The 27,149-nt window shown below is 34.5% G+C and overlaps 2 protein-coding genes across 3 annotated transcripts; both read left to right on the forward strand.

Annotated features, from left to right (window-relative positions):
* Positions 1-1,381: 1,381 nt before the first annotated feature.
* On the forward strand, positions 1,382-17,389 carry LOC100261999 (dolichol kinase EVAN). Of its 2 annotated transcripts, XR_786098.3 has the most exons (15): positions 1,382-1,781; positions 2,340-2,452; positions 7,159-7,365; positions 7,570-7,674; positions 8,389-8,459; positions 8,552-8,623; positions 8,697-8,911; positions 11,822-12,011; positions 12,145-12,210; positions 13,387-13,475; positions 13,577-13,691; positions 15,968-16,019; positions 16,088-16,188; positions 16,865-17,235; positions 17,274-17,389. XR_786098.3 is itself a non-coding variant. In XM_002273626.4 (14 exons), exons 1-14 carry the CDS (start codon positions 1,597-1,599, stop codon positions 16,976-16,978), a joined length of 1,695 nt encoding a protein of 564 aa, XP_002273662.1. In that variant the 5' UTR covers positions 1,382-1,596; the 3' UTR covers positions 16,979-17,389. The 2 variants fall into 2 exon arrangements, 1 of the variants encoding a protein (XP_002273662.1); XM_002273626.4 differs by having other exon boundaries at positions 16,865-17,389.
* Positions 17,390-25,972: 8,583 nt separating this feature from the next.
* On the forward strand, positions 25,973-26,608 carry LOC100267173 (auxin-responsive protein SAUR50). The gene has a single exon (XM_002273595.4). The coding sequence runs from the start codon at positions 25,980-25,982 to the stop codon at positions 26,409-26,411; it is 432 nt and encodes a 143-aa protein (XP_002273631.1). The 5' UTR covers positions 25,973-25,979; the 3' UTR covers positions 26,412-26,608.
* Positions 26,609-27,149: the final 541 nt, after the last annotated feature.

Here is a 27,149-nt window from a genome sequence, read left to right on the forward strand (position 1 = left end):
TCACCTTTTCCAAAATAAGGAGTCACACTTAGGGTTTTTCTTTCTTATTTTGTTTACCCTTTAAAAATAAAACAAAAATAAGTGGCGACTCCAAGTCATTTTCAAATAATCAATAAAAATCAATTTTTCAAATCAAAATCGAGCTCGCCATCGAGTGGGAAACGCATTCGAGCGATCGGAAATGCGGGGTCCACAGATTTTTAATTTTTCTAAATTATTATAATTTGTTATTAACTTTGTATCTTACTCATTTTCGCATAAAAAAATATTTTTACCTTTAAAAAACAAAAATAATAATAAATTTACCTTAAAAAAGATAATAATATTTAAAAAAATGAAATGTTAGTCCCTTTAAATTTTAAATTTTAAAAGCTATTTTTTTCATAAGTTTCAGTGTGGCCCACACTAAATTGTTTAGCAAACTATCATTTTCATGTGGTGAATTGGATTATCTCGAAGCAACAACTTCCTAATAAAATAAAATAAAATAAAAACACCCAACAAATTAGTTGAACCATGCTACCAATAATTTGTGTTATTTAAGGGGAAAAAAACAAAACACATTCATTTTAAAATTAAAAATATTTTTTAAAAAGTTATTATAGATTTAAGTAGAATTGGGTTGAACCAAGATTGATTTTTAATTTATCAACAATAAAAAAATAAATTAAACATAGATAATAAAAGTATTGTATATAAAATAGGATTTTTAATTTTTCCAAATTATTATTATTTGTTATTAACTTTATCTTACTCATTTTCGCATAAAAAAATTATTTTTACCTTAAAAAACAAAAATAATAATAAATATACCTTAAAAAAGATAATAATTTAAAAAAAAATGAAATGTTAGTCCCTTTAAATTTTAAATTTTAAAAGCTATTTTTCATAAGTTTCAGTGTGGCCCACACTAAATTGTTTAACTATCATTTTTCATGTGGTGAATTGGATTGTCTGGAAACAACAACTTCCTAATAAAAAATGAAATAAAATAGAATAAAAAAGAAACCAGGAAACAAATTAGCTGAATTATGCTACCAATAATTTGTGTTATTTAAGGGGAAAAAAACAACACACATTCATTTTAAAATTAAAAATATATTTTTTAAAATTATTATAGATTTAAGTAGAGTTGGGTTGAACCAAGATTTATTTATTTATTTATTTATTTTGAATAGGTGTATTAGCCCAAATTACAGCCCTATGAAATTCTGTTAAAAGTATTTACAAATTAATAATCCATCCTTTGAAGTGTTGGAGTGCATAGAGGGTCAAAAAAGGGGACCGTTTAGCGCGTTGGCGTGGAGCGCAGGCCCTTGAACTTTTGTAACGCGGTTCACACTCCCAAATACTATGACTGATTCCACTCGTCATATGACAAGAGATTTTACATCAAAGAAAATACAAATGAGGATGGAAAAAGAAAAACACCAACCGGCGTAGTTGAAAGTTGAAACTGAATGTAACAGAAAAGTCGATCGGCCGTCACCCAACCATTGATTCCATCCCCCTCGAGGCGCGCCAAAACTCTCTCTTTCCCTCTCCCTTATCTCTGAATCGCTGTGTCTGCAAGACGCCATTAGAACGGTGTTGGCCATGGCTTCTCAGTCGTTGTGCAACGGCGAGAGAGCCGTGGTCCTCCTCTTCATCTCCGCCATCCTCTTCTCCACTCCCTCCTCGCTTTTCTCCCAAGCCCTGGTTCTCTTCCTTCTTGCCATCGCCGCCCTCTTCCTCGACATTCGCCTCGACAATTCCAATTTCTCTGTCCCCTTCAAGACCAGGTTTTTTCATTATTTTCTCTAAATTTCAACGAATTTTCCTCATGCTTGTCAAAATTTGCGTTGCATTTTCTTTGGGGCTTTTAATTTGGTTTCTGTTGGTGGTTTGAGGGTGGGATTGAGTTTCCCGGAGAAAACGCGGGAAAAAATTGAGAGAAATTGAAAGAAATTTGTGAATTTTGTAGTTTTTGTCCTTTTTGTATGGAGAAAGTTAAAATTGTCATGGATTTATTATTATGCTACAGAGTTGTGTTAGGTCCAATTGAGTAGACGCTTTTGCTCATTCAGGTCAACGGTGGAAAATCTATGTTTCAGGATTTTTAATGTCTTCTGTTTTCCTAAATTTGATCATAAGGTAGTGGTGACTAATGGTGGATTAGGGTTTATCTCTGAATGAAATTTGTAGTTGCTAGTAACATTTACATATGTATAATAGAATCACATATGACTTAGCTTTCGGTTATTTAGGGATTATGGATGACATGATACTCGTCCAGGTTATTGGTTATCTTGTAATTCTGAATCTTTTTTTTGCATTTTTTTTAAAAAAATTATTTCCAGGCCAGGTGCTTCGTCAGGGATATTTCTGGGGGCAGTTACACTGCCTGCTGTTATGATCTCAAGGTTGATTCAGCTATCAAGAGCATTCTCGTTGCATGAAGTTGGAATTAAAGGTATTTGAAGTACTCCCTTCAATGCTTATAAATTTTCAAAATCGAAGAGTTCATGTTTATAAGGTGTGACTATATCATTTACAGTGGCATTCACTTACCACATGTTTCCTCTTTTCTCAGAGGTTGGAACCCACTTTGTGAGGGCTAAGAGTATAAACATGAAATGCGCATCATTATCTTTTTGTACTAACATTCATTTGGATAAACCCAATCGGCATTTTTAGGTAGAAATTCCATGTGTACATGCTGTATTTGTTTGTTGAAAATATAGTTTCAATTGCCAAAACTAGACTACATGTTAATTTTCAGAGTAACCTACAAAGACACTTTAAGATCCGATGGTTTTTGGTTGAGGAAAGCCTCAAATATATAGATTATAGGTTTGATAAAATAATTAGGAGAGGCGAGCAAACGATGAAATTTAATGGACAATCAATGTCAAGAAGTGATTTCTTTATGCTTCGTTTGGATATACTTTTTTTTTTTTTTTTTTTAAATTAGAAACTTACATATAAAATGTAGAAACTTTTATGAAAAAGGTATAGACTTACCTTATATCCTTATCTTAAAAAATTTAATGGACAATGGATGTCAAGAAGGGATTTCTTTATGCTTTGTTTGGATATACTTTTTGTTTTTTATTTTTAAAATTAGAAACTTATATATAAAATGTAGAAACTTTTATGAAAAAAGTAGACTTACCTTATATGCTTATCTTAAAAAATTTTTAAATTTGAGTTAATAAATTGTTTTTAATTAAGGACCTTAATTTTTTTAATTAGTTTTTAAAAACCATTAACATTTCAATGTAAGCCTCTTAGAGTTCTAATATTCTATATAGAAATTGCTATTATTCTTTATTTTTAAAAATAGAAAAAATGAAGTGTATCCAAACGGACGCTTAGTTGATTTGATTTTCATAAGGGGGGGACATTGGATGGGGTTCATAGGAATAAAGTAAGATGGATGGAGTGGCGCCTTTGGAGTGTCATGAGATTGTAGACCATCTATTAAGTGTTCTCTAATCTTATAATACCCATGGATTATGGTGTTGGAAGAGAAAGATAAGGTGATTTGGATATAGTCAAAGAATGGTAAGTTTTCTGTTAAAATCCTTTACTTGGCTTTGGAGCTAGGAAGTTTAGTATCTGTTCCGGAAAGTGTTATTTGGAACTCTTGGGTGTTTCTAAAGGTGGATTTTTTGCTTGATAGGCTACATGGGAAGGTTTCAACCTTGGATCATTTAGAGAGGAAAGGATGGTCTTTGGCAAACAAATGTTTTCTTTGTCATTTAAAGAAAGAATTCATTGATCACATTCTTATTCACTATATATATCAAGACAAGGATTTTATGGCATTTATTGTTTTCCCTATTTTCCGTGTCTTAGGTGTTACCCTCTTAGGTTAGAGATACACTATTAGGATGACATAACTCTTTCATAGGTAAAAAAATGGAAAAAGGCATGGCATGCTACTCCCGTATGGATCTTTTAGACTGTTTAGAAGGAAAAGAACAATAGATATGTGAAAATGAGGAGCATTCTGTTCTAAGGGCTGAAACACTCTTTTCTTTGTAATATTTGGGCTTAGTCTTAGTTGTTTATAATTTTTGGTCCTTCACCTTTAGTAGAATTTGATGATTGGCTGGGCTCTTATTAAGGGAGGAAGATGTGGGGGGGAGGGGTTTGTGTATACTTCTTGTGTACTTTGGGGGCGCTCTGTTAATGTTTACTTTTTGTAAATTCTCTTGCTTTACCCATACAAAAATGGCTTATGTACTGGATGCTAGAAGAAGGAACATATTTGAAAATGAGAGCAACTTAAATCAGGATGTAAAGGTGGATGAGTACCCAAAGAGATGGAATAAGACATGAATTCTTTCATGAAAAGTTATAGGTAGCATCAATTCATGATAAGAGGTAACAATGTAAGATGGTTTAATTATTTGCATTAACATCAGTGATGGAATTGGACTAGTGAAGTGGAGAGGTATGATTTAAGATGAGGGAGCACTAGAACAAGTGGAAGGCTAAAAAAATATGGGTCAATACCAATGTTTTAAAAGGCTAAAGGCAGCTTTGATGCGTTTTGCCCCAAATGAGGTGAGGCATAAGCCTTGAGGTGGATCAAAGTGTAAGCCTGAACCTAACAAATAAATAAATAAAAACTTATCAAAAGAAAAATGATAATTAAAAAAATATATTAATAAATCACATGAAAATTGAACATAAGAAATCCATGCACTTTGTAATAATCAAATTAGTTGTTTATCAGTATTAATAGTTTCTTATTTAATTCCTCTCTCTGTCTTCTAAATTCAACTCTCTCATAGCTTCATCAAATATCCTTCAAGACTGTCATTGCTACCACTAGTAAGGATCATCCAAGGAACCATAATCGTATCCAATCGCTATCATTGTTAATGTCTACACATTCTTCTTCTTCATCCATCAATTATAGTGGTCTTTCGTTCTTTATTTATCAGTAATATGAAATTAATTATATCAAGTTCAACCATTACAAAGGCCAGCAACTTCTGTATTTCTTCTTCCCAAGCTCTTTCTTCCCCCTCCATTTAAAGGATTAATTGGTGGCTAACTAAGCCTTACTTTATAAAAGGTTTAACCCTAGTTTTTTTTCTAATAGGAAAAACTGAATATATATTAACAACACCTAAAGAAAAGGGCGCATCAGAGTTCACACTATGAATACAATAGCACAAGTAGGCAAGCAAAAAAGAAGGTAGAAAACAAATAAAAAACAGGCTTCCTCTCCTTACATGGAGCTATGTCAATCAACAAATCCTATCATAGTCATTGAATAATCATTTATGTACATCTAACCCTAGTCTTGAACTTAAGACAAAACTTATTAATCTATATCAAAATCTCATAAAAGCACAATTTATTAAACCGTGAATATTGAGGCTTAAACATCTTACAATATATATATACATAAAGCCCATAAAAGCCCTAAACCCATTAAAACCTTTTGAATATTTGAGACATAAGCCTCAATAGGGCTTTTATGGGCTTAAGCCTTGATTATCTGTACTGATGCTTTAGCCTCAAGGCTAATTTTCATAGCTTCACTTTGAGGCAAGCCTCAATAGCCTTTTAAAACACTGGTTAATATCATGAGAAAAACTTAATTTCCAATGCTTAACAAGGGATATGGCTTTGTTGTGTTGAGTTTAACTTGAGCAAATGATAACTTAGACTCACATGTTTGTTCTGGTAAGACGCACAAGAAATTTTGTAATTTTGTTACATTTATATCAGTTAATGATAAGATTAAATATGCCATATTGTTTGCCAATTTTCTTATCGGTTACGTTGCATTGTATTATAGAAAATCTGGATGGAGAACAATTTTTTATGGTCTTGCTAACTTTAATTTTGGGGCATTTTGCATATTAAATTGAAGTTTGGATGTTTTGGATTTAAGTATGAGTTACCCATTTTAAACAATGCTAGGCAGTGTTCTTTTGTAGGAGCCAGGATTGTTTAATTTTTGAATTTGACAAGGCCAGTGGTTTTATTTATAAATTCCATGATCCCAGAAATCCATAAGGAGTTAAAACTGACAAGATTTCAAATTGCATCATAATGCCTGGGATTGATAAACCTTGCATTGTATTTGTTAAATGGGGTGGATTTACTTGCTGTGCAACTCCCAGTTTATTCCATTAGGGAAGAGAGTCTATTAGTTTCAACTGTGGATGAGTTCTTTGGTGGATTTAATTCATTAAAAAAAAAACCCAGAGAATTAGGGGATGGAGGGAAGGGAAAATGCATTAGTGCTTGTAAAGATAGGGGAAAGAGATTGTACTAAGTTAAAAAATAAAAAGAAATCTTGTGTTTGGATATGACATTATGCAGGTCTTTCCCACCTCAGTCAAAGACCTTCTGCTGGACCGGAGTTTCGGAGGCTAGATAAATGGCATAAAAAGGTTTCACAATTGGCTCCCTTTTGCTTGTTTTGGTGTATTTAAAGAGAGGTTAACGATCAAGTTTTTAATGGAGAAGAGCATTCAAATCAAAAGCTAAAGGAAATTTCCATTAAATATCTTTATGTTAGAATTGGAAAATTGTACATTGATAGAGCTTACTGATAGTATAGACTGTAGATGGCTTGATTTAGCTTTGCTGTTTTTTGGTGGGAAGTTTGGTTTTCCTGTTTCTTTTGTGCCCCTTGTACACATGTTGTGTATATAGGGTGTGTCCTCTTTTGGTTTGGTGCCTTTAACTAGAATTTTGTTTGCCTAAAAAAAAAAAGGATAATGTATAATTTCTATTTTATGCAGTTTTAATATTTAATTGTTATAAACCTTATTTAACTGTTTGAATAGAATAATCAAGATCCTGTTGAGGGAGAACTCATCATTGAATTAATTAAAAGAAGGGTGGAAATGGGAATGTACCTTTTAGTCAATAAAATGAAAAAAGGGTTGAAGTTAATATGCTTGTGTCATAGTGGAACAAAAGGAGCAATTTAGACCTTTTTCTTGACAAATTTTGTGCATGACTTTGTTGTTCTGGCTTTCAATTGATCACTCCCTATTTCTTCCATAATGGTTTCCATTCTATCTTACAAAGAAGATTTCTCAGGATTTTCATTAACTGAAGTGTTTTCTATTCCATCTCACAAACTTTCTTGTGCTATCATCCTTTATATTGACAGTGTTGTTAAATCCTTTTGTTTAGAGCTTGGATATTTGAAAGTGCAATATTGGGCCACTTCTGCCAGCTGCTTCGGTGTGCTTATTTTCATTTTCTTACTCATGCGGCGTTCTCCCAACAATAGCTGCTCCTTTTCTTCGAACAGTCCTCAGGGTTTGAAGTTTAGCTCAAGTTGCGTGGTTTCATGTGCAGTGTTGTGCTGTGTGTCTTTTGCTATAGTATCATATTATGGTGAGTTCTCAATTCTGCACCTACTGTACCATTTTTGTCTTGCATGGGTTGAGACTTGAGATATGATGAGGTGCTCATTTTAGTTTCTTATTCTATTTAGACTGACTATTTCTAACCCAGAGGTGCTTACTAATGTTATATCTTTTGTAGTTCAGCTAACAAAAGAATGTATGATTAATATTTTTATTTACTCATCTATTACAGGATTGCACACAGTACTACTGTTACTGTGGGTGCTCTTTCATGGAGTGGCAGCTGTGAAATTAATTCAGCATGTTCATAATACTTTTCCATCATGTGCTTCCATTGGTGTGTATCATGCTACTACTCTTCCATTATCATTTTTGTTTGCTGAATGCAGAAGCTTTCCATATTTAACAAAATGATAAAATAACCTTAGAACTTATGATAATGATAACGTTCATTTTCTCATCAGTTGCATGCATATGAAAATAGCTTTTGTTGCTTTTTAAAGAAAATGTACTAGTGATAAGACAACTTCCTGCCACTGAAAATGCTTGGCACTTGAAATTTATGTATAAAAGTAACCCCTGTCACAAGTGTATGAATATTGTAAATATTTACCTGTTTTTAATTGTTTTTATACATTTTAATGTTTTTATTTAAAAATATGATTGAAATAGGAAACCTGTGTTCATTTTGGAAACCTATGTTCAAACTCTGAGTTGTAGCCTGGTATAAATGTTCTAACAAATTTTAAGCATTGTTAGGTTGATATTTTGGAAGGGTCTGTCAAGATTTATATGCCAACACTGGAGGTTGAATCACTGTGGCAATGGTTTCCTTTTGTGGAGGATATACTTTTGTACATCCTGAGCTTTGTACAAAAGTATGTCCCCCACAAAAGGTAAAATAAATATCTAGTTTTCCTATATGTACATATATATATATATATATATATATATATCCTGTTTTCCTATGAAAAATACTAATTTGCTTAGCTTAACCTAATTTTACCTGTCTGTCATCTCCTCAGTGACTATCATTTCTCTCTCTTCTTAGGAGAAGCACTTCTGGTGACTTCTGGTCTGGTTCTCTATTTTGGCGACATGCTAGGATGTACCATTGCAAAGGTCAGTTCTTTTCTGTGTCATATGTTTTTTACTTATTCCTGGAAAAGTCAGCAATGTATTCATTTTTACAGGCAATGTAATTGTTTGAACAGATTGATGGATACTGGATACCATTAGACTTACAGTATGGAGCTAAAAGAAGTGAGATTAGTACCATCATTCAGGTATGGTTCTTTGAGTTATGAAACTGGTTGTGAATGTTTAACTGGATAAGAAAGGATTTTCTCTTACTTGCAGGGAGTGGTGCTTGGCCTTCTTCTTTTTCCAATATTCTTTAAATTTCTTCTTCAAATTTGGGAACACATTGCAAGTTCTGGTCACTCTGAAGCAAGGGCGTGCAATGAGATTGGGAAATCTCTTATTTTCCATACTTCCCTTGCATTTATCTTGATTGTGATCATCCCATTATGGATGCAGTTTGTTCTGGATTTTCATATGCATCCGCTGTTATGGTATTTACTTCCTTCATGCTTCATTTTATTTTGACATATTTATTTACTTTAGTGCATTTTATTTGTTATCATCTCATCTGAGGTGGAGTTGAGCAAGTTTTTGAATTTACAAAGTGGTTGCCATTGGTTTCATGTGAAATGGAGGAGATGGATGTATCTTATCCGGTGTCAATACTTTGTTATGCATGGGCATGCGTTATATGATTACAAAAATTAAGGCCTTGTTTGTTATGTTGGATTAGTGGTCAAGAGATGATAGAATATATACTAATGTGTGGTTTGTTATTAGATAAAAATTGCTTTATAAGTAGCTTAGACTGCATGGCTTTTCATTAAAAATTAATAATATTAATTGCTAAAACATTTAAAATTTAATAATAGATAAAATAAATATTAAATTATATATATATATATATACATACATACATATACATTTTCTTTACTTTGTTTTTTTTTTTTTTTGGATTAAAAATTTAATTTTTTGGAATAATAAATGTTGTACCACATTACTTCACAAGAGAGAGAAAGAGGCTGGAGAGATTGAAGTAATGAAGGAAAATAGAAAAGTGAAATGATTCATGAGATAAGTAATATCTCGTCTCTTTAGTAAGATTATTAAATTTTATATAGAGGTAATATAAACAAGACTCAAGATAAGTTATCACACTCACTTATCCTATTAGTTGGTTCCAAAAATAGGAAAAAAAATGAGAATAAGATTTTTACATCCTATTCCTGCCTACTAAATATGGTCCTTGTAAGTTACAGCATTGGGGAAACTGTTGTAATATTTTTGTCTTGACCTGTAGTGGTACTAAGCTTTAGGACTGCAAGTTATACTGCCTGGTAATATTTCAGTGGAACTGTTTCCATGAAGGGTGGGTGGAAAGGAGGCCTCACAACGACATGTAATTTCTTTTTAATAATTTCTGGTAGTTTGGGCCTACATTTTGCATAGGGCTAGGAAATGACATGTATGTGCATAGAATACAATGACTAATGAAAATTCAATTCTATGGGTGATTGTTATTCACGTGAGTGCTCATTCTTGGTGGAGCATAATTCTAAATCTTAATGGATCATCAATCTCAATACACCTATATCTCAAGGTCTTTTATACAACCATTGCTGAAATCCTAAACATTCAAATTGATTCAATATAATGCACATGTTTGTAAAGCCCTAAAAACACTTCAAAACACATGAAAGTGCTTGTAAAATAGGGCTCCTTTAGCTTTGGGTATTTCTACACATGTTATGAAAATGTTATATCTTTTGAAAAAATAAAAGTAGATAAAAAGGCAAACAAGTCATTGAGATTATTTTGAACCAAAGAATGTGAAAGTTTGTTCTTAATAACAAAACTACCTAGAAGTGGTGAATAAATAGTTCAAGCTTCATGTATCCCAATTTAAAAATTTGTTTGGATTTTCTTCTATATCAATTAATTCAATCGGGAATATAAAAAGATCAGTCAACACAAGGAACACCAAATATACTTGAAAAAAATATGTATGGATTCTTTTAGAAGCTCTGTTGATGTAAAAAAACCTTGAGTTACACAACCTTAGAATAAATTTCCAAAATTTGAAAAGAAAAGGTACATTGTTTTACCTAATCCGGACACACCTACTTTACCTAATCTGGTGCACCTACCCTAAGAGTCTTATACAATTAGCACCTACACTTTTCTCTCACATATGCAACACAACACTTCATGCCCCTTAATGGATTACTTTAAAATTGTATGAGGCAAGCAGTTCAATGCATCACGCCTTTCTACAGAAAGGACTTCCAAGAAGGCTGTTGAAAGAGTTTGAGAGTTAAGAGTCTCAAGGTAGAATAATGGCTACGAGATCACTTGCCTCATTCTTAGTCTGGAATGCTTGGTTTTTATATCAAAACCCTAGTTGGATATTTAGAGTAGGTTTTTACAAAGTAAGTTTACCAAAAAGTCTAATAAAAGTGAAAAAAATCGAGCTAAAAAAAAAAAAAAACAATTTGGAAGAATTAGGGTTCAAACTTCATGTAGGGGCCATTTGAATCTTGGAGGACTTTTGAATGTTCATTCATATTTTCAAAATTTTCTTCCATTTTTCAATTTTTTTTCCCCAAATTCCATTTCCTTTACTTATCATAGCCATTTACCATACTCTAATACTTCCAACACAAATATACATCAAATGAATTCAACTCTTTAGCAGCTTGAAGTCAACTACAACCTGGTGGAACAAGGGAGTTTGTGGTTCATGGTGTAATTATAAGGAGTGAGGAAACATGAAATGTTTTGAAAACCTAGTAGTTGTATCTAGTTTTTGTTCTTTGTAATATTCTATATGGTATAGTCAAATGATTCTCACATCCATGAACATAGGCATGTTGACCGAATCACGTTAAAACCTCATGTATCTTTGTGTGGATTCCTTTATCTTTGTGTTTTTGAACTAACATTATTTGCATTAAAACTTCTGTTGGGTCAATAATTGTAAGGTGATTTTTTGAGCTCTGACCTTACTAGGAATTTGATGCAATCACTAATATTCTACAAGCCAATTTCTCCCCCTCATAACTCACATTGATTTCCTCATTCTCACTTTGTTGAGTCACATATAATTTGATCACTTATTCACAGGCAATGAATGGATCATCTTGGAAAGTAGTCCTGAGTTATATCCGTTCATTTTGGCCCATTTGCCTGTCATCTTGTTAACCCATCCATGTCTGTTGTAATTCATGTGCACATCATTTGAATCAAGGGTACTAAATTTTGCATATGTTTGTTTTGGAAATTAATTTGGTCGGCTGCTTCTTGCTGATAATCATAGCTTTGTTCCAATACTAAGTGATTCTTTATATCTCATTATTTCATCTGGATAACCTGTTATCTTATCATCAGTTATTTTATGGCAGGATATTCAAATTTGTTTTCTCGGAACCACTTAAAAGACTATCATTGTGTATTTATTGGGTGGGCGTTATATATGCATCAATTCTGCGGTTTTACAACATCTCAAAGAATAGTAAAGTGGAGCGGATTCTTCTTCGCAAATACTATCATCTGATGGCTGTTTCGATGTTTCTGCCTGCTGTTATCTTCCAGGTGAATGAAACAAGGATATTTTGTTATCTTGTTTTCCTTTTATCTTTTTCATCTCTCTTTTTCATTTGGGCTATATGTTATTCTTCTAGCATTTTGCTTAGATATTCTATTGACTATTCATTTCTTCTTCCAGCCAAAGTTTCTTGATCTAGCCTTCGGTGCAGCTTTGGCAGCTTTCTTGACATTAGAAATTATTCGAGTAAGTTCTGCAGCATATTTGCTCACAGTTGATACTGACATTATGATGTTTTCTTAACATATAAGAAATAATTACATAGCATAAAGTTTAATTGCTGTGGCTCTTGTCTTTCACTTCCATCACTCAAGATTTATGTTGGTACTGCAGTATATATTGCATACTAGAAAAGGATAATGATGTGTTGAACTTGGACAGAAAGCATGGAATTTTTTAGAAAATGTGTGTAATTTATAAGTGTAGGTTATAGCAATGTTACCCATCAAAAAAATAAGGTACTGTTACAGAAAACATGCATGTGTGTGAAAAACTCCATAAGGATTCTAGATAGAGTCCATGAATACAAAATTAATTTGCAGGTGACCCCAAGTAGTTGTTGTGATTGAGGCTTTGTTGAATTGAGTTGTTTGGAAATTGTTAATTAGGGCATATTGCAATTTTTTTTCCTTTTTTTGGATAGGTAAATTCTTGTCCCTGATGGGACTTGAACTTGGAACCTCCCACAAACCCATCGGAGCATATTGCAAAAATTTTAGTACACATAAATTAAGTTATACTTATCAAAACAGTATTACACAAATAATCATAATATCACATACCTTTAGACATCAGTACTTGTTACTTATGTGCCTTGTGGGCAAATTGATGCATTGTCCTTCATTTGATTTGATTTACTGATGAACATCTGAAAGAAAAAGTAATGTAAGTCAGGAATGATGCAAACATTATATCAAGAGTAAATCATCCCCATCTCTCTATTCAGGCTCAAATCACGTCAGGTGTTCCTCAAGCAGGAAAAAAAAGTTTTGAACCTGATTCAAATATGAGTGTTTGAATGTCCAAAAATTAGTTTCAAGAGTTTATCAATAATTAATGACTCTAAAATAAATAATAAATAATAAAATATCCAAAATAAATAATAAATGACAAAATCTATCACTTCCTATATTTATGCCTGGCATAAGCGCATAAGTTAACATCGTTATCTCCATTACTGAACCTATGATATGTCACATGCATATACAATGTTAAAATGTTTCAACCACTCCTTTGCTCTGCTCGCAGGTAATGTGATATCTTAATATTTTCTCATGATAAGTGCTTGAACAATGTTAAAATGTTTTTTTGTTTCTTGCTCTCTCTTGGTAAATCTTGCATAACCATACTTTTTGTAGACAGGTATGGAGAATTTGGCCCTTGGGACAACTTGTGCACCAGTTTATGAATGCTTTCACAGATCACCGTGATTCCAATCTTCTTGTTGTCAGGTATGATTTGGTTTTTCCCCAAATGCTCAAAATCATTAGTGCATATGTTTGATTTGAATAAGTTCTAATTTGATAACCTTTTTGTCTTTTGCTATGTTTAGCCATTTTTCACTTTTATTGGGATGTGCACTTCCTATCTGGATGTCTTCTGGTTACAATGATCGACCTCTTGCCCCCTTTGCTGGAATTTTGAGCCTTGGCATTGGAGATACAATGGTGAGTGATGGTGTTTAGACTGGAATTGCTTTCTTAGTTACTTTTCTTGTTTGAGCACAATTAGTATCTTCAGATTTTAAAAGTTGTTAGTAGCACATTAAGGTTGAACAATCACAAGCATGTCCATATTTCTTTTTATAAAACTCAAGGTGCATTATCAAATATTTACTGAGTTAATATGTGATAAAAATGCCTTTTCCCAAAATGTATTTTGATGCTCATACATACAAGTGTGTTTTCTAGCTTCATGCAATGTACTGAGAGGAACCAGAGATCATTAAATGTTGGTCTTTATTAGGAAATAACAAAAATTTAGCCATTATATATTAGGTTAAATTTTTGAGCTGTGAAAATCATTATCACATAGAAGCTGTAGATACATTTAATAGCATATGTTGAATTTTATAAAGTCCTAAAGTTTGAAAATTTGGCTAGAACCTCGTTTGTTGAGGAAATTAAATTATGTGTAATATTTTGAAACTCAAAACCCAACAACAGTGTGACCTATACAATTGGAGGAGAGTGGATGACAAATGTCAATGGGTTCCCCTGCAACCGTGGTAGGTTGCCTTAAGTTCAATTCTAGTGGACTTTTATTGAGAAATCCTAGTCAAATGACCTTTGGGAGTGATCATTAGGGAGGTCAATAATTTGCCATTGAAGCAAAATTATTGGCCTTATTTGGGGATTGGGTATGGCCTTGTTGATGGGCTTAGGGAACTTGTCATGTTCAGGTGTCTCCTGGGTGATGATTTTCTGGATGTTTATGCAATGTAGAGGCTCTTGGAGATACATTCACTAAATTGGATGGATCCTTGATTTGGATACAAATATGGTTTCTTCCTTTAGGTTACGGCTTATGTCAGCTAGGTGTCTATTTGATGAAGAGGTCCTTTGAGATATATTTTTCTGAATTGAATGGATGTTTGATTTGATTAAAGATATGGTTTTCTCTTTTAGGTTGAGGCCTATGTCAGCTAGATCTGAAAGATCATTGCCTTATCCGTGTTGAGTTCGTAGGGCCTTTTTGCCCTGCTTGAGGTTTTTGGGTTAAGGATAATACCTTGCTCAGTAGAAGCTTTTGTTTTGTACGGCTGCTGGGCTCTTGTACCATATGCTTTGTTTGATCAATATGTCATCGTGTACTTATCTTCTCTCTAATGGAAATTTTCTTTTGAGAAGTAATCTGGAATTTTTGTTGAGGGGAATGAAAAATTAAACCTTCTTCCTGTGATGTGATGTGGCACCTGCTCCTTATAGTTACACCCCGTGGCACATTGGATTGGGGAATTTGATGTGTCTCAATTGAACAATATTAGTAAACATTGGTGATGTTTACACTTCCTTGGAACTTTTGATATGTTCTGACATATTATCAAAAACACACACTACCCTATTCAACTGGAATTGCTACTTTATGGAACAATAAGTTTGTTAAATTGTCCAAGGATGCATAAGTTTCTGGAGTCTTTCAGAGCAAAATTAATATATGATGATTTGGAGTGTACTTGGAGCTAAAAAGCACGCTTGCTATCCAGCTCTATGGGCCTGTGAAGTAAATTACAGTTTTCCTTCCATCTCTCTGGCCAAATACTCTTAGAAGTTAAAGAGTTGAAATTGAATATGTTGTGGGGTGGGAAAGCAAGGGTTGCCTATTACCATAGCTTATGGTTACCATTGCCTGTAAAAAGAAAGGCTTATGGTTAAAATTACCTGATGGCACTATATAATTTGCTAGTTTAATACGCATAAAATATTGAGAAAAAGGAACTTCAATTCCTTTATGAATTTGTTGGATACAAAGGAAATATTGGAGCTATAGAAAACTAATATATGATGATTTGGAGTGTACTTGGAGCTAAAAAGCACGCTTGCTATCCAGCTCTATGGGCCTGTGAAGTAAATTACAGTTTTCCTTCCATCTCTCTGGCCAAATACTCTTAGAAGTTAAAGAGTTGAAATTGAATATGTTGTGGGGTGGGAAAGCAAGGGTTGCCTATTACCATAGCTTATGGTTACCATTGCCTATAAAAAGAAAGGCTTATGGTTAAAATTACCTGATGGCACTATATAATTTGCTAGTTTAATACACATAAAATATTGAGAAAAAGGAACTTCGATTCCTTTATGAATTTGTTGGATACAAAGGAAATATTGGAGCTATAGATATTATTTTGCTTATAATCCTCTTCAGTGCTACTACCTGCATATTTTTTTTCTTATTTGTTCATTGAAATTTTGACAAGTCACTTGAATGTTTTTGCTTTTATGTTTAGGCATCAATGGTTGGTCACAAGTATGGTGTCCTCAGGTGGAGCAAAACTGGCAGTAAGTATTATCTTTTCTGCCTGTTTGGGCTTTCTCTTTTAAACCACTAACCTGTGCAAATTTTCCAGAGAAAACCATTGAAGGTACTGCAGCTGGTATAACATCTGTCCTTGTAGCTTGCTCAATCCTTCTTCCACTTCTGGCTTCAACTGGATACATACTTACCCAGGTAGGACTCACTCTCTCTCTCTCTCTCCCGCCCCCCTGATGAGGAGACTTTCTAATTTGCTTTTCCAACTAACCCAAAAAAAAAAATAAAGGGAGAGAGAGAAAAGAGAAGAACAAACTTGGGAAAGTTTTGTTAGACTCTCTTTGTAGTAAGGAAATTTTCCAAGACTTCCAGATGTTCTTTTCCAACTAACCAAAAGATTTTGTTAGTGTAACTCGATTGTACCATCTTATTTGGGTTATTTGATAATTAGTCTAACTTTCTCTCTCGTGAGAAGATTTTCTAGAACTTGCTAATGTGCTTTTCCAACTAACCATAGAGAGAGAGAGAGAGAGAGAGAGAGCTTGGGAAAGTTTTCTTAGTACCTTCCTATTTGGCTTACTCAATAGTTAGTCTAACTCTCTGTACTGAGGAGAGTTTCTAAGACTTCATAATGTGCTTTTCCAACTAATCCAAGGGAAAGAGAGACACAACTTGTTAAAGTTTTGTTAGTGTAACGCGACTGTATTGCCTTATTTGGGTTCCTCTTGTTGTGTGTGTGTCTAGTAAGGAGACTCTTAATATGCTTTTCCAACTGACCTATAAAAAAGAACTTAGGGAAAGATTTGTTAATGTAACTTGAAAGTACTATCTTCCTTGGATTATTGATACATTTGTTTTATACCACTCTTTGCAGCACTGGGTCTCTCTTCTCTTAGCTGTGACCGCAAGTGGTTTGCTGGAGGCCTACACAGCACAGCTTGATAATGCTTTCATACCTCTTATTTTCTACAGCCTTCTCTGTTTGTAAATGCGGCTCCAGCCTCCCAAAAATAAATGACTGTTGGAGGGCAGTACCAAATCATCCTAGATTTTCCATGATTCTTAATTTTGTGCTTCACTTGAGCACTTGCTTTTAGATACAACCAACCTATTATTAGAGACTATAACTCACCTGCTGTATGGTAAGCTCATTGTCGGCAGGCATTCTTTTCGGATTGGGACTGAGTCTTAATATTTTAAATGTAGGTACGTTCGGCACACATGTAAATGGATCTGCACTGGTAGGCTTACATGTTTAGAGATCTTAGGATCTGCACTGGTAGGCTTACATGTTTAGAGATCTTAGGATAGAATCACATTTGTAGCGAGAACAAACTTTGAATGGTTAGAATGCCTCTATGTATTTTATCATTTTATAAATTAAATGTTTCCAAGGCAATATCTCTCTCTCTCTCTCTCTCTCTCTCTATCTCTCTATCTCTCTATCTCTCTATCTCTCTATCTATCTATCTATCTGTTGCACAACATGGACACTATTCAACTGCAAATTTTCTTGGAGATTAATAGTCAGTGAGATATCTAAGGTGCTGACTTGCCTACTGTTATTTTATTGTGTGCTCGTTATATTGTGATTTATTGTAGAGCTTAACTACTGCTGCTGTGATATAAATGAGGGCCGCCTTGTTGGGAAACCAGAACTGTCTTTGGAATTGGCAAGCTTAGCAGTAAAGCCCGTACGATATATTTGGGAAACGGAAACCAGGTGCCATCCTTGGAATCAGCTATATACTAGATCCGGAGTCTCTGGATCCCGTAGTCAATTTAGGCCGACGCGGACGGAGGTGGGTAATGACAATATGTTATTATCTATTTGGGGTTTCTCCAAAATTCTATCTTGCCAAACCATGGATTGGTGAGCAGGTTGAGTGAAATGTCTATCCCTTCGGTGTGAAGCTATGTTGTGATAGTTTGCCTTTGATCGAATGCCTCTTGGTTTGTTGGGCTTTGTTCTGTGATGGAATATGGAATGAGGCTTTGAACTTTGTCCTGATAGATGATTCTTAGCATAATCTGCCATCTATTATGATCACATTTGCAAAACCCCGGGGTGTTAGAACTGGACAAACTATTATTGAGATGCAAGAATCACAGTATATCTAAACCCGGTTATAGAGTTGGAAATTTATGGTGAAGTAGTATAGCCTGTTGAGAACTTTTCACGGTATCAGAGTCAGTTGACCCATGTGAAGACGGGTTGCTATTGTTTGCATCTGATTAATCCCATTGGTGATCTCTGGGCTCACAGAAGCTATATGTTGTGCTATTGTGATAAAACACATGCTTGTGATTGTCTGTTGAGCCTTGGAAGTTGGAAGAGAGCCGTATGTATGCAAGACAACCTAAAGAAGGCAGCTTTATTGTTTATCAGAGACTGGTTTTTCAGGGGCAGCCTGGTCATCACTCATCACCGATTCTCTTGTGAAAATGTTTTCAATTATTATACATGTCTTATTATGCTGTTACAGTGTTCAGCGCAGATGCAACTCCCTATCCACAGTCCTCGGATGCCTGACAAGGGATCTTCAAGTGTATGCCAATCGCAAGTATAACTTCAGTGTGTTTCGCTATGATCTACCCTTGAAGAAATTACCGATCCATGAATTTTCTTCCGGAAGTTTAGTAGAGTTCATTTAGGAAAGGACTTCAGTTGGGAAGATGTCAGTGCATGTTCTCACAGGGTTTCCTCTATCTAATGAATGGAACAAATCCTGGCTCTCACGTCTCTTAGGATCCGGGTTTTCCAATGAAATCACAATATTCTTGTAACTTTTTTTTTTTTTTTGGGAGCAACACAGTTACCGTTTAGTGATGGGGGGGGAGAATGAAGAAAGAAGGTGGTGCTGGTGATCTAGTTAGAGCAGAGAACTCCAGAGAAAACACGAGGACAAACAACACCGGAGAGACATCAGAATAAGTAGGGGGGACACGAAGGTTTAACAGAAGAAGAATAGGAGCTCCACCTTTGGGTTGTTTATGATTACAGCAGGATCTTTAGTGACTTGGGTGTTTTATGTCTTTTTATTTCTCTGTTATTTTTATTTTGACTTTATCTATCACAATTCTACGCGAAACTCAGCCCCTGATCCCATCCCTTAGGTTGCAGTGGCTGGATACTGCAGCATACCTAGTCAGTGTCATTAACTCTTTGTAAAAATTTTAAGCTGATTGCCACCTCTCCAAAGGAAAAGTTAATTAATTGTATCTTAAACCTACCCTTATGTCAATGTAGCCCAGCAAATAACCAACATTTAAGAAGGCAGGGCAGTTGATCCAAAAATTCCAGTTGCAAGTGAGCTGCAGGTACTATTGCATGATGAGCGATATATGCTGGGCACCTTCAGATGACATGTTTGTGGAATTAATGTTTCGGATAGAACGTTTCATTCATCTCCCTTTGGTTTAGAGAATTTAATGGAACCCCCAGTACTTCTTTCCAAATTCATGAAAGGATACAGCTGCTATTGAGTGAGCACTCATAACACTTGAAATAGAAATGTCAGGTTTCTGACAGACAGATATTTTCCAATTATTACTAGTAGTAGTTGTTTTCGAGTGTATGGCCTTTCTCAGTACCCATCACTGTAATCATTATTTTATGCTGCGTCTGCCCCATATCTATCCCCATTTCACAAGAATCCACCCCTTGTCCGTATTAATTTGTTTGATATTTTTGAGCTCCCTAACAGTGCTGGAAACATGTACTGCATGCATACTTATTTTCTCCAATGGGTACCAAAACCCGCGGCCTGTAGAGCACGCCGTCACCAGTACTGCATGTGCATATATCGTACCGTGCCTTGCCATGTTCTCTTTGGGTGGAGTTTTGGCAGGTAGCATGAGTGCGACATGGATTTTATTGGCTTCCGCCTAGTTGTGTAAATGGTGAACCCACCCACAATGTAAGATTAATTGATCTTGACCATGAAGTCATACCTAACAAGCCAGCTGACTGATACATGCATGAAGACTCGAATACAATTCCAATTGACTTGCAGATCTAACTGGACTTCAGGAGGAAGAAATTAAACTGTTTTTAGGAGGCAAATTAAGGACTTGTATAATTAAATAGGTCTTCTCCCCAATCAACTGAATGGGAGACTCGTGGAATCAATGCAGGCCACATGCCGATAGGATATGGGATAAGCATAAATGTGTGAAGGGCATTAATTCTCATGGATTTTAGGGTAAAATCCCACTTTCAGATAACATCTCCTGGCAATGGAACTTCATTCGGGCACAAGAAATCATGTTACAGTTTTGGAATTAATGATCAGTCAGTATGATAATAATCATTCTTTGAGGAGGAGGGTTCATAAATATTAATTGGAATTACAGTATATCTACTTTAAAGTATGATTAGAAGTAGAATAATGACAGGAAGATGCCCATAGAAATGATGCCGAATAATAAGATCATGGTCACTGTGTGTTGGTGAAACAAGCAAGAGTGCAGTTATAATTTCCTTTTTGCCTGTTGATGGGTGGGTGGTATTTTTTTATTTCATGAGAGGCCAATCACCGATTAAATCAATAAGCTTCAAATGCATGTTGTAGGGCCTGTAATGCCTGTCCTTTTTAAGCAAAAGTATGTCCTGCGCATGCAAGATACCGCATATTGAGGAACAAGGTTCCTGTGTGACCGTCAATCTCCAAATAATTTGATGATGACTACCAGTGTGATGTGAATATAAGAAATGCATGACGCCCCAACTCAAATTTAGTTGCTCTAACATGGGAAGTTTCAAATGTAGAACAGGAGCCTGAATGTAAGGTACACTCGGTAGATCTTGAAATGTGGATATTTTAAGTAGGCACATTAAGAGCATGTGTATAAATATGTGCATAATAAAAGGGGACCATGCATGTAGATACATAAGGGTGTACAAGCCAAATGGTGATATGGGGCAACCCTAGAATAGTTACCGTGCTATTCCACATCAAATAGAAAAAGAAATATAAGAAATGCATGACGCCCCAACTCAAATTTAGTTGCTCTAACATGGGAAGTTTCAAATGTAGAACAGGAGCCTGAATGTAAGGTACACTCGGTAGATCTTGAAATGTGGATATTTTAAGTAGGCACATTAAGAGCATGTGTATAAATATGTGCATAATAAAAGGGGACCATGCATGTAGATACATAAGGGTGTACAAGCCAAATGGTGATATGGGGCAACCCTAGAATAGTTACCGTGCTATTCCACATCAAATAGAAAAAGAAGAGGCTCCTTAGAAGAAGTATATATATATAAACTCTCTTAATTGTGTATACATGTTTTGAAGTTACAAAGGTATATTGAGCTTAAATTAGATAATATTCATATAATTGAAAGTAAATTATTATATAATGGTATCAGAATTGACCTCTAACCCTAATGTGAGAGTTTATTCAGGTTTTAGCCTGGATGGTATTTGACCTTATAATCTTGTGAAACACAATAAAGACATTGTGTCGGTATGAAGAGTGATTGTGATATCTATGAGTGCCTATTTGGCTCAAATTGGACAATATTTACGGTTATCTACAATCAAATAAGTAGGTCAGGTTTTTATCATTTAGATTTTAAGAAATAAGGTCTAAAATCTATGGTAACAAGAAATTAAAGTAAAATGAAATATAAAGAAATAAAGATTAAAGAAAAATAGATAAAAATTTTATAATAACACTTTCAATGAGTCTTACCTAGAAAAAAATTAATGAAGTCTCACCATATTGAGAAAGGTAATAAAAATTTAATATTAATATTCATCACTACTTAATCCTATTTTATATCAATTAGTCTTATTTACGGATTAACTAATTAAAACTCTTAGGCTTTGTGTGAGGAAGTGTTTTTTAGAATAATTTTTTAAAACTATTTTCTAATGTTTTATAAAACAAAGGTTTATTTGAAAACTTAAAATACATGCTTACGATATTGGTAATTGTCTCCTAGGAAACAACAATCATTTTCTTGTGATAATAGAACTTCAAATCACAAGAAATGACGAATCACTTGGTGATTTATATTATCTTAAATACCTAAAAAACTTAGTAGAAAAAAGAAAGATTAAACTTAAACTAAGAACTTAAAAGTTTAAGAGACTTGGAAAAGAGAAAGAACGTAGATAATGGATAAATGAATAAGTGAAGAAAAAAAAGACGAGTAAGTTTATTTATAAATTTTGTTGATGACTATTAGAAGAAATAGATCTTTAAGACACTAGACATATCCATTAAATAGTTGTGCCATGAGACATTGGAGTCACATCCTTTGGAAAAGGTTATGTCTTTAAAACACTAGACACATCGTTTGAAACAAGTTGTATCTATTAAGAAACATATCTTCCAAAAGAAAAAAATGTGTTCTAATTTCCATTCACCTATATATGAATTCCAACAGGGATAACCTTTCTTTTGGGAACCATTTCAAAATTTATAAAATCAATTATGCATTCACCCAATGTGTAATCTATAGTTGATTCATCCTCACTAAGTTCAATTACCATAAAGAATAGACATTTCATCTACCCTCTAAACCTCTTAACTGCCGTGGCACTCATGTTAGTTTTCCACCGAAGAACAATAAACTCAACATGGAATGTGGACCAATTTCAATAATTAATGGCTCTTAGCTCAGGCAAGAGGTAGTGGAGAATTTGAAGAACAAAATATCTGATAAGAGCAAGAGATAAATCCCCGTGAACACTTCCCACGTCAAACATGTCCCTCGCGAACTTTTTGTGCTTTTTTGTCCAGCTCACCTAATACAGAGAGTCGGAATAAACACTTTTATCATGGTGGGCAAGCGATATCATGTGCCAAATACATTATGGGCCCTCTTATTTGACTCAAGCTGGCTTTTCATGATAAGCATTGGGGGCTGGCACGAGAAGAAATATCTAATTTAATTATGCCATAGACAGAAATCAAGTCAAGAGTGACATTGCAGAATATATTTAAATTTAACATAGAGAAGAAATTATTGTTAGATGTGTAACTTGTTTGATTCTTTGAATTGCTGTAGGACCATGATCGAAGAAGTCTGCTTCGAGGCGTACAGCTTTTGCTGCATGTCCAATGAAAATGGACTACTATTTTGTTTAACGATCCTTTGAAATATGGAAATGTGAGAAATGTTTATGTTTTTCCTAACCCTTAGAAATGAGTTTTATCTTGTATCATTTATTTACATAGAATCTGAAAAGGTGAATCTCAATAATGGACTACACCTAGAGGGAGGTGAACAGGTGTTGTAGAACAATTTAAAATTCTCCCAACAAAGATTACCTAATCTTAGACTATCTCAATGTCAAGAAACTTCTCTCCTAACAACTTTTCAACAAAGCATAACATCCACAAGCAATAATGTATGCATCAACATTCTCCCAATAATTTATAAATGCAAAACACATGCAAATGCTTCAACACTCCTCAAAAATAAATCAAAAGAACAATCATTTCCTCAACTCATATCAATTAACTCCATGATATCATTAAATAAAATGAACATAAAAATTATTAAGGATATTTCATGGATCATCACACTTATATCACCTCATATTTCTTCCATTCAACATGTATGTCCAAGTAATCAATGATATCAAAAACAAAAAATAATTCAAAGTGTAGAGTGAGAGAAAGAGACCATGAGCACCGGATTTTTAACGTGGAAAACCTCCGAAGAGATCAAAAGTCACAAGCCTATCACCAATTGAAAAACTCCACTATGAAGAATAAAAACCAAGTACAAGGTTTTACCTAATTCAAGCCAACCAATCCTTCCCGGATTACTTGACTAGTACCTTCACTTTTAGCTTTTTACCTTCTTCTTCCGGAACACACTTGGAGTCTGCACCAAACTCAATTCGCCTCTTCTTGAATCCACACAAGAAGCAAATTGGTTTTTTTGCACAAACCCAAATAGAATGAGAGATTGAGATATGAATGAAGGAATGAATCAACCCATTGATTGCTAAAGAAAATTCATTAAAAACTAGTTGGAAAACCTTAAGAGAAGTGGATTTTCTTTGCAATCAAAAACCCCAAATTAGGAAAACAAAATGAGAAAATGAAGAACACATGGAGTGGCTGCTCTCTCCACGTTTTCTACAGTCACTCTGCAGAAAAATGAAAGAAGATTGTTTTTTAAAGTGTAAAAAGAAGCCCTCAATCTAATGGTTGAGATTTGACAAAAAAAAAAAAAAAAAATTAGTTGGATCAATCCAAAATCTGGGAAATATAAGTCTTGCACAAAAAATCATTTCTCCCAACTTTCTAACACATTTAAAGATTAAAAATTGGGTTGATTCACATTCAATCATCACACACTCGGCTACATACCTTGGCCTCTTAGCAAAATCTTATTCTTCAGAATTAAATAGTCTGAAGAGGAATTGGGAAGCCGAGTTAGGGGACACTTATTTGTCCAGAATTATCAACCTAGCTAAACACTCACAGAATCATTGAAATGTGTGTGTGTGTGTGTGTGTGTGTGTGAGAGAGAGAGAGAGAGAGAGAGAGATTTTAAGCTAAGTACAAAAAACAAGATTCAGCCCGGCCTTTAGAAGCTAAGGAAAACATAAAGTGTATATATAGTTTGTGTCAAAAACATGAGAGAGAGAGAGAGAGAGAGAGAGAGAGAGAGAGAGAGAGAGATTTTAAGCTAAGTACAAAAAACAAGATTCAGCCCGGCCTTTAGAAGCTAAGGAAAACATAAAGTGTATATATAGTTTGTGTCAAAAACATGTCCGCAATCCAAATTAATTGACTTCAAAATTTTCTTTTGCTTGAAATAACATATGGGGCCTTAATTTGGGATCAGTACTGCAATGAATTTGTTGTTTGCACCGGAAATAAGGGAGCATATACATGTATTGTATAGGATTTTGTTTGGTGGGAGACTAAAAGTGAAAGTTCTCTCAAACCCTAGTAAATATTGGCCTCCTTAGAGGTTCAACATTTAGCTGGATCAGGAAGGACCAGACTGACTAATATCAATGCCATCTACTCTTCCACAAAAAGTAAACTAGTCCATACTGCACTTACAAATAAGGTAATGCAGCATAACTAGTTTAACACACTAGCTAATTAGTTCATTTCACTCAATAATTATGCAAATTTAGAAGATTGGGGGAGATCATAGAAGCATCTAGAGGTGAGCACATTGACCTTGTAGAGGAATCTAGAGCATATCAATCTCTGCAGGTGTCTAGAGGTTGCTTCTGAATTGGGGCCTCACCCACCAGACAAGGAATTGTATTTTCAATTGGGGTATGCCCCATCTGCCTGAATCATATTTTGCCATATTCATACATGTACTTATTTATGTGGACCATGTGATCTATGTTGGAGTAATGCACATCAGTGTCTCTATTGAATGTTCTAAACCTCATGAGCCACTGAAAATATATATATATAGAATATAAATATCGATAAAAATAAAAACCAGAAATATAACACAATCATTCTGCGCATGAAAAATTGAAATGATATATCATATATCCGTCTCATAAGATGTAGAATCACATCCGCCTAAAGCAACTGAAAACGCTCCATGTTATAAAAGGGACAGAAAGATCCTCTTATGGATGAATATGCTAATCGAGTTCTATTTCCCAATGTTCAGCCACAGCCAGTAACACTGAGGAGGAGTACAATTAAGTAGCAAAAGTGGTAAAAATGAAATATTTATGATTTGGAAAAAAGGGTTGAACGAGAAGCTACCAACTGAATCGTGTTAATAATTTGCAGACAGAGATGACTAGCTAACAGGGACCTTTCATATGGGAGGTGAAATCTAAAAGCCTCAATCACATGCAGTGGTCTCCCATATTTACACTATCCACGCCGTTTCAGCTCTTTAATTTTCTCTCTCACTTTGTCCTTAGAACAACAGTCTACCTTATCTCTAACCTCCTCAAAACCCTATATAAATCAAGCAGAAGTACCAAGGAAAAGCACCATGAATTCATCAAAAAAAGCAAGTCATGGCTAAGTTTAGAAGTAACAGTGCTAAGAAAAAGAACGGCATTGTAAGGCTTAAGATTGTTGTAGAGAAGCTGCAAAAGAGCCTTTCATTGGGGAAGAAATCAGCTTCTGACTATGACGATCTTGAAGAGGTTATTGACTCAGCATATGTGCCACCTGATGTCAAGGAAGGACACTTTGCAGTGATTGCAGTGGATGGCCAGGAACCTAAGAGATTTGTGGTTCCACTCAATTTTCTTACTCACCCACCATTCTTGAGGCTTTTGGAGCAAGCAGCTGAGGAATATGGTTTTGACCATGAGGGTGCATTAACAATCCCTTGTCGGCCCAGCGAGCTTGAGAGGTTACTGGCTGAGCAATGGAAGCCGGAGAGAGATCATAGCGTTGGTGTCAACTGGGATTCCTGTAAAACCTTGGTTAAGAGCTGTTAGGTCTGGAGGAGCATGCATGCTGCTTTGATTCCATTCATTGATGGGAATCTTTTTCCATGTTCCTGTATTCAGCCCTCTCCCTTGTTTCATCTATTAGAAACTTGTTATCCTTCTGCAACGTACTTGTTTATTTTTGGGTCGTTATTATAGCTTATTCCTGATCTGGAAATAAACAACTTTTCTCTTACAGACTCTGAAATGCATCATTTTCCTTTATGAAGAATACCCAGTTGAAATGTACCCTAGTTTTCTGTCTTGATTGTCAACTATTGAAACAAGCTGAGGATTAATGCTAGATTTTCTGACCAAAATAATACTGAATTTTCCCATAAAACATAATGCTTAAATATCTTTAATTTTTTCAAAGAATTAATTCATAAAATATTGGACCCTACCTTGAAATATTAAAGGTTTGATAAGCCTGTCATACAACATAAATTGGCAAACATGTGCATGCAAGAATTAACAATCGCATAACCCTAGATTGGAGCTCCAAGCTCAAATGATAAATGAAATTTCAGGTTTGAACGCCATCAATCTCACAAAGTAACAAGTTTGATTACAACAAAATGATATGAAACCATTTTTGGTTGTTTCCAGAAACATATCTCAGAACTATTCATTAGTGGGATCCACAGTGCCTGCCTGCCAAATTATTTGTTATATGATTGCTATAGTTCAAGAATCGGTACATGGGATCCACAATGTTGTACCTCCCACGCATCAGCGCGCAAGTTG

The sequence above is a fragment of the Vitis vinifera genome, chromosome 6 (assembly GCF_030704535.1).
Source record: "Vitis vinifera cultivar Pinot Noir 40024 chromosome 6, ASM3070453v1".
Lineage (NCBI taxonomy): Eukaryota > Viridiplantae > Streptophyta > Magnoliopsida > Vitales > Vitaceae > Vitis > Vitis vinifera.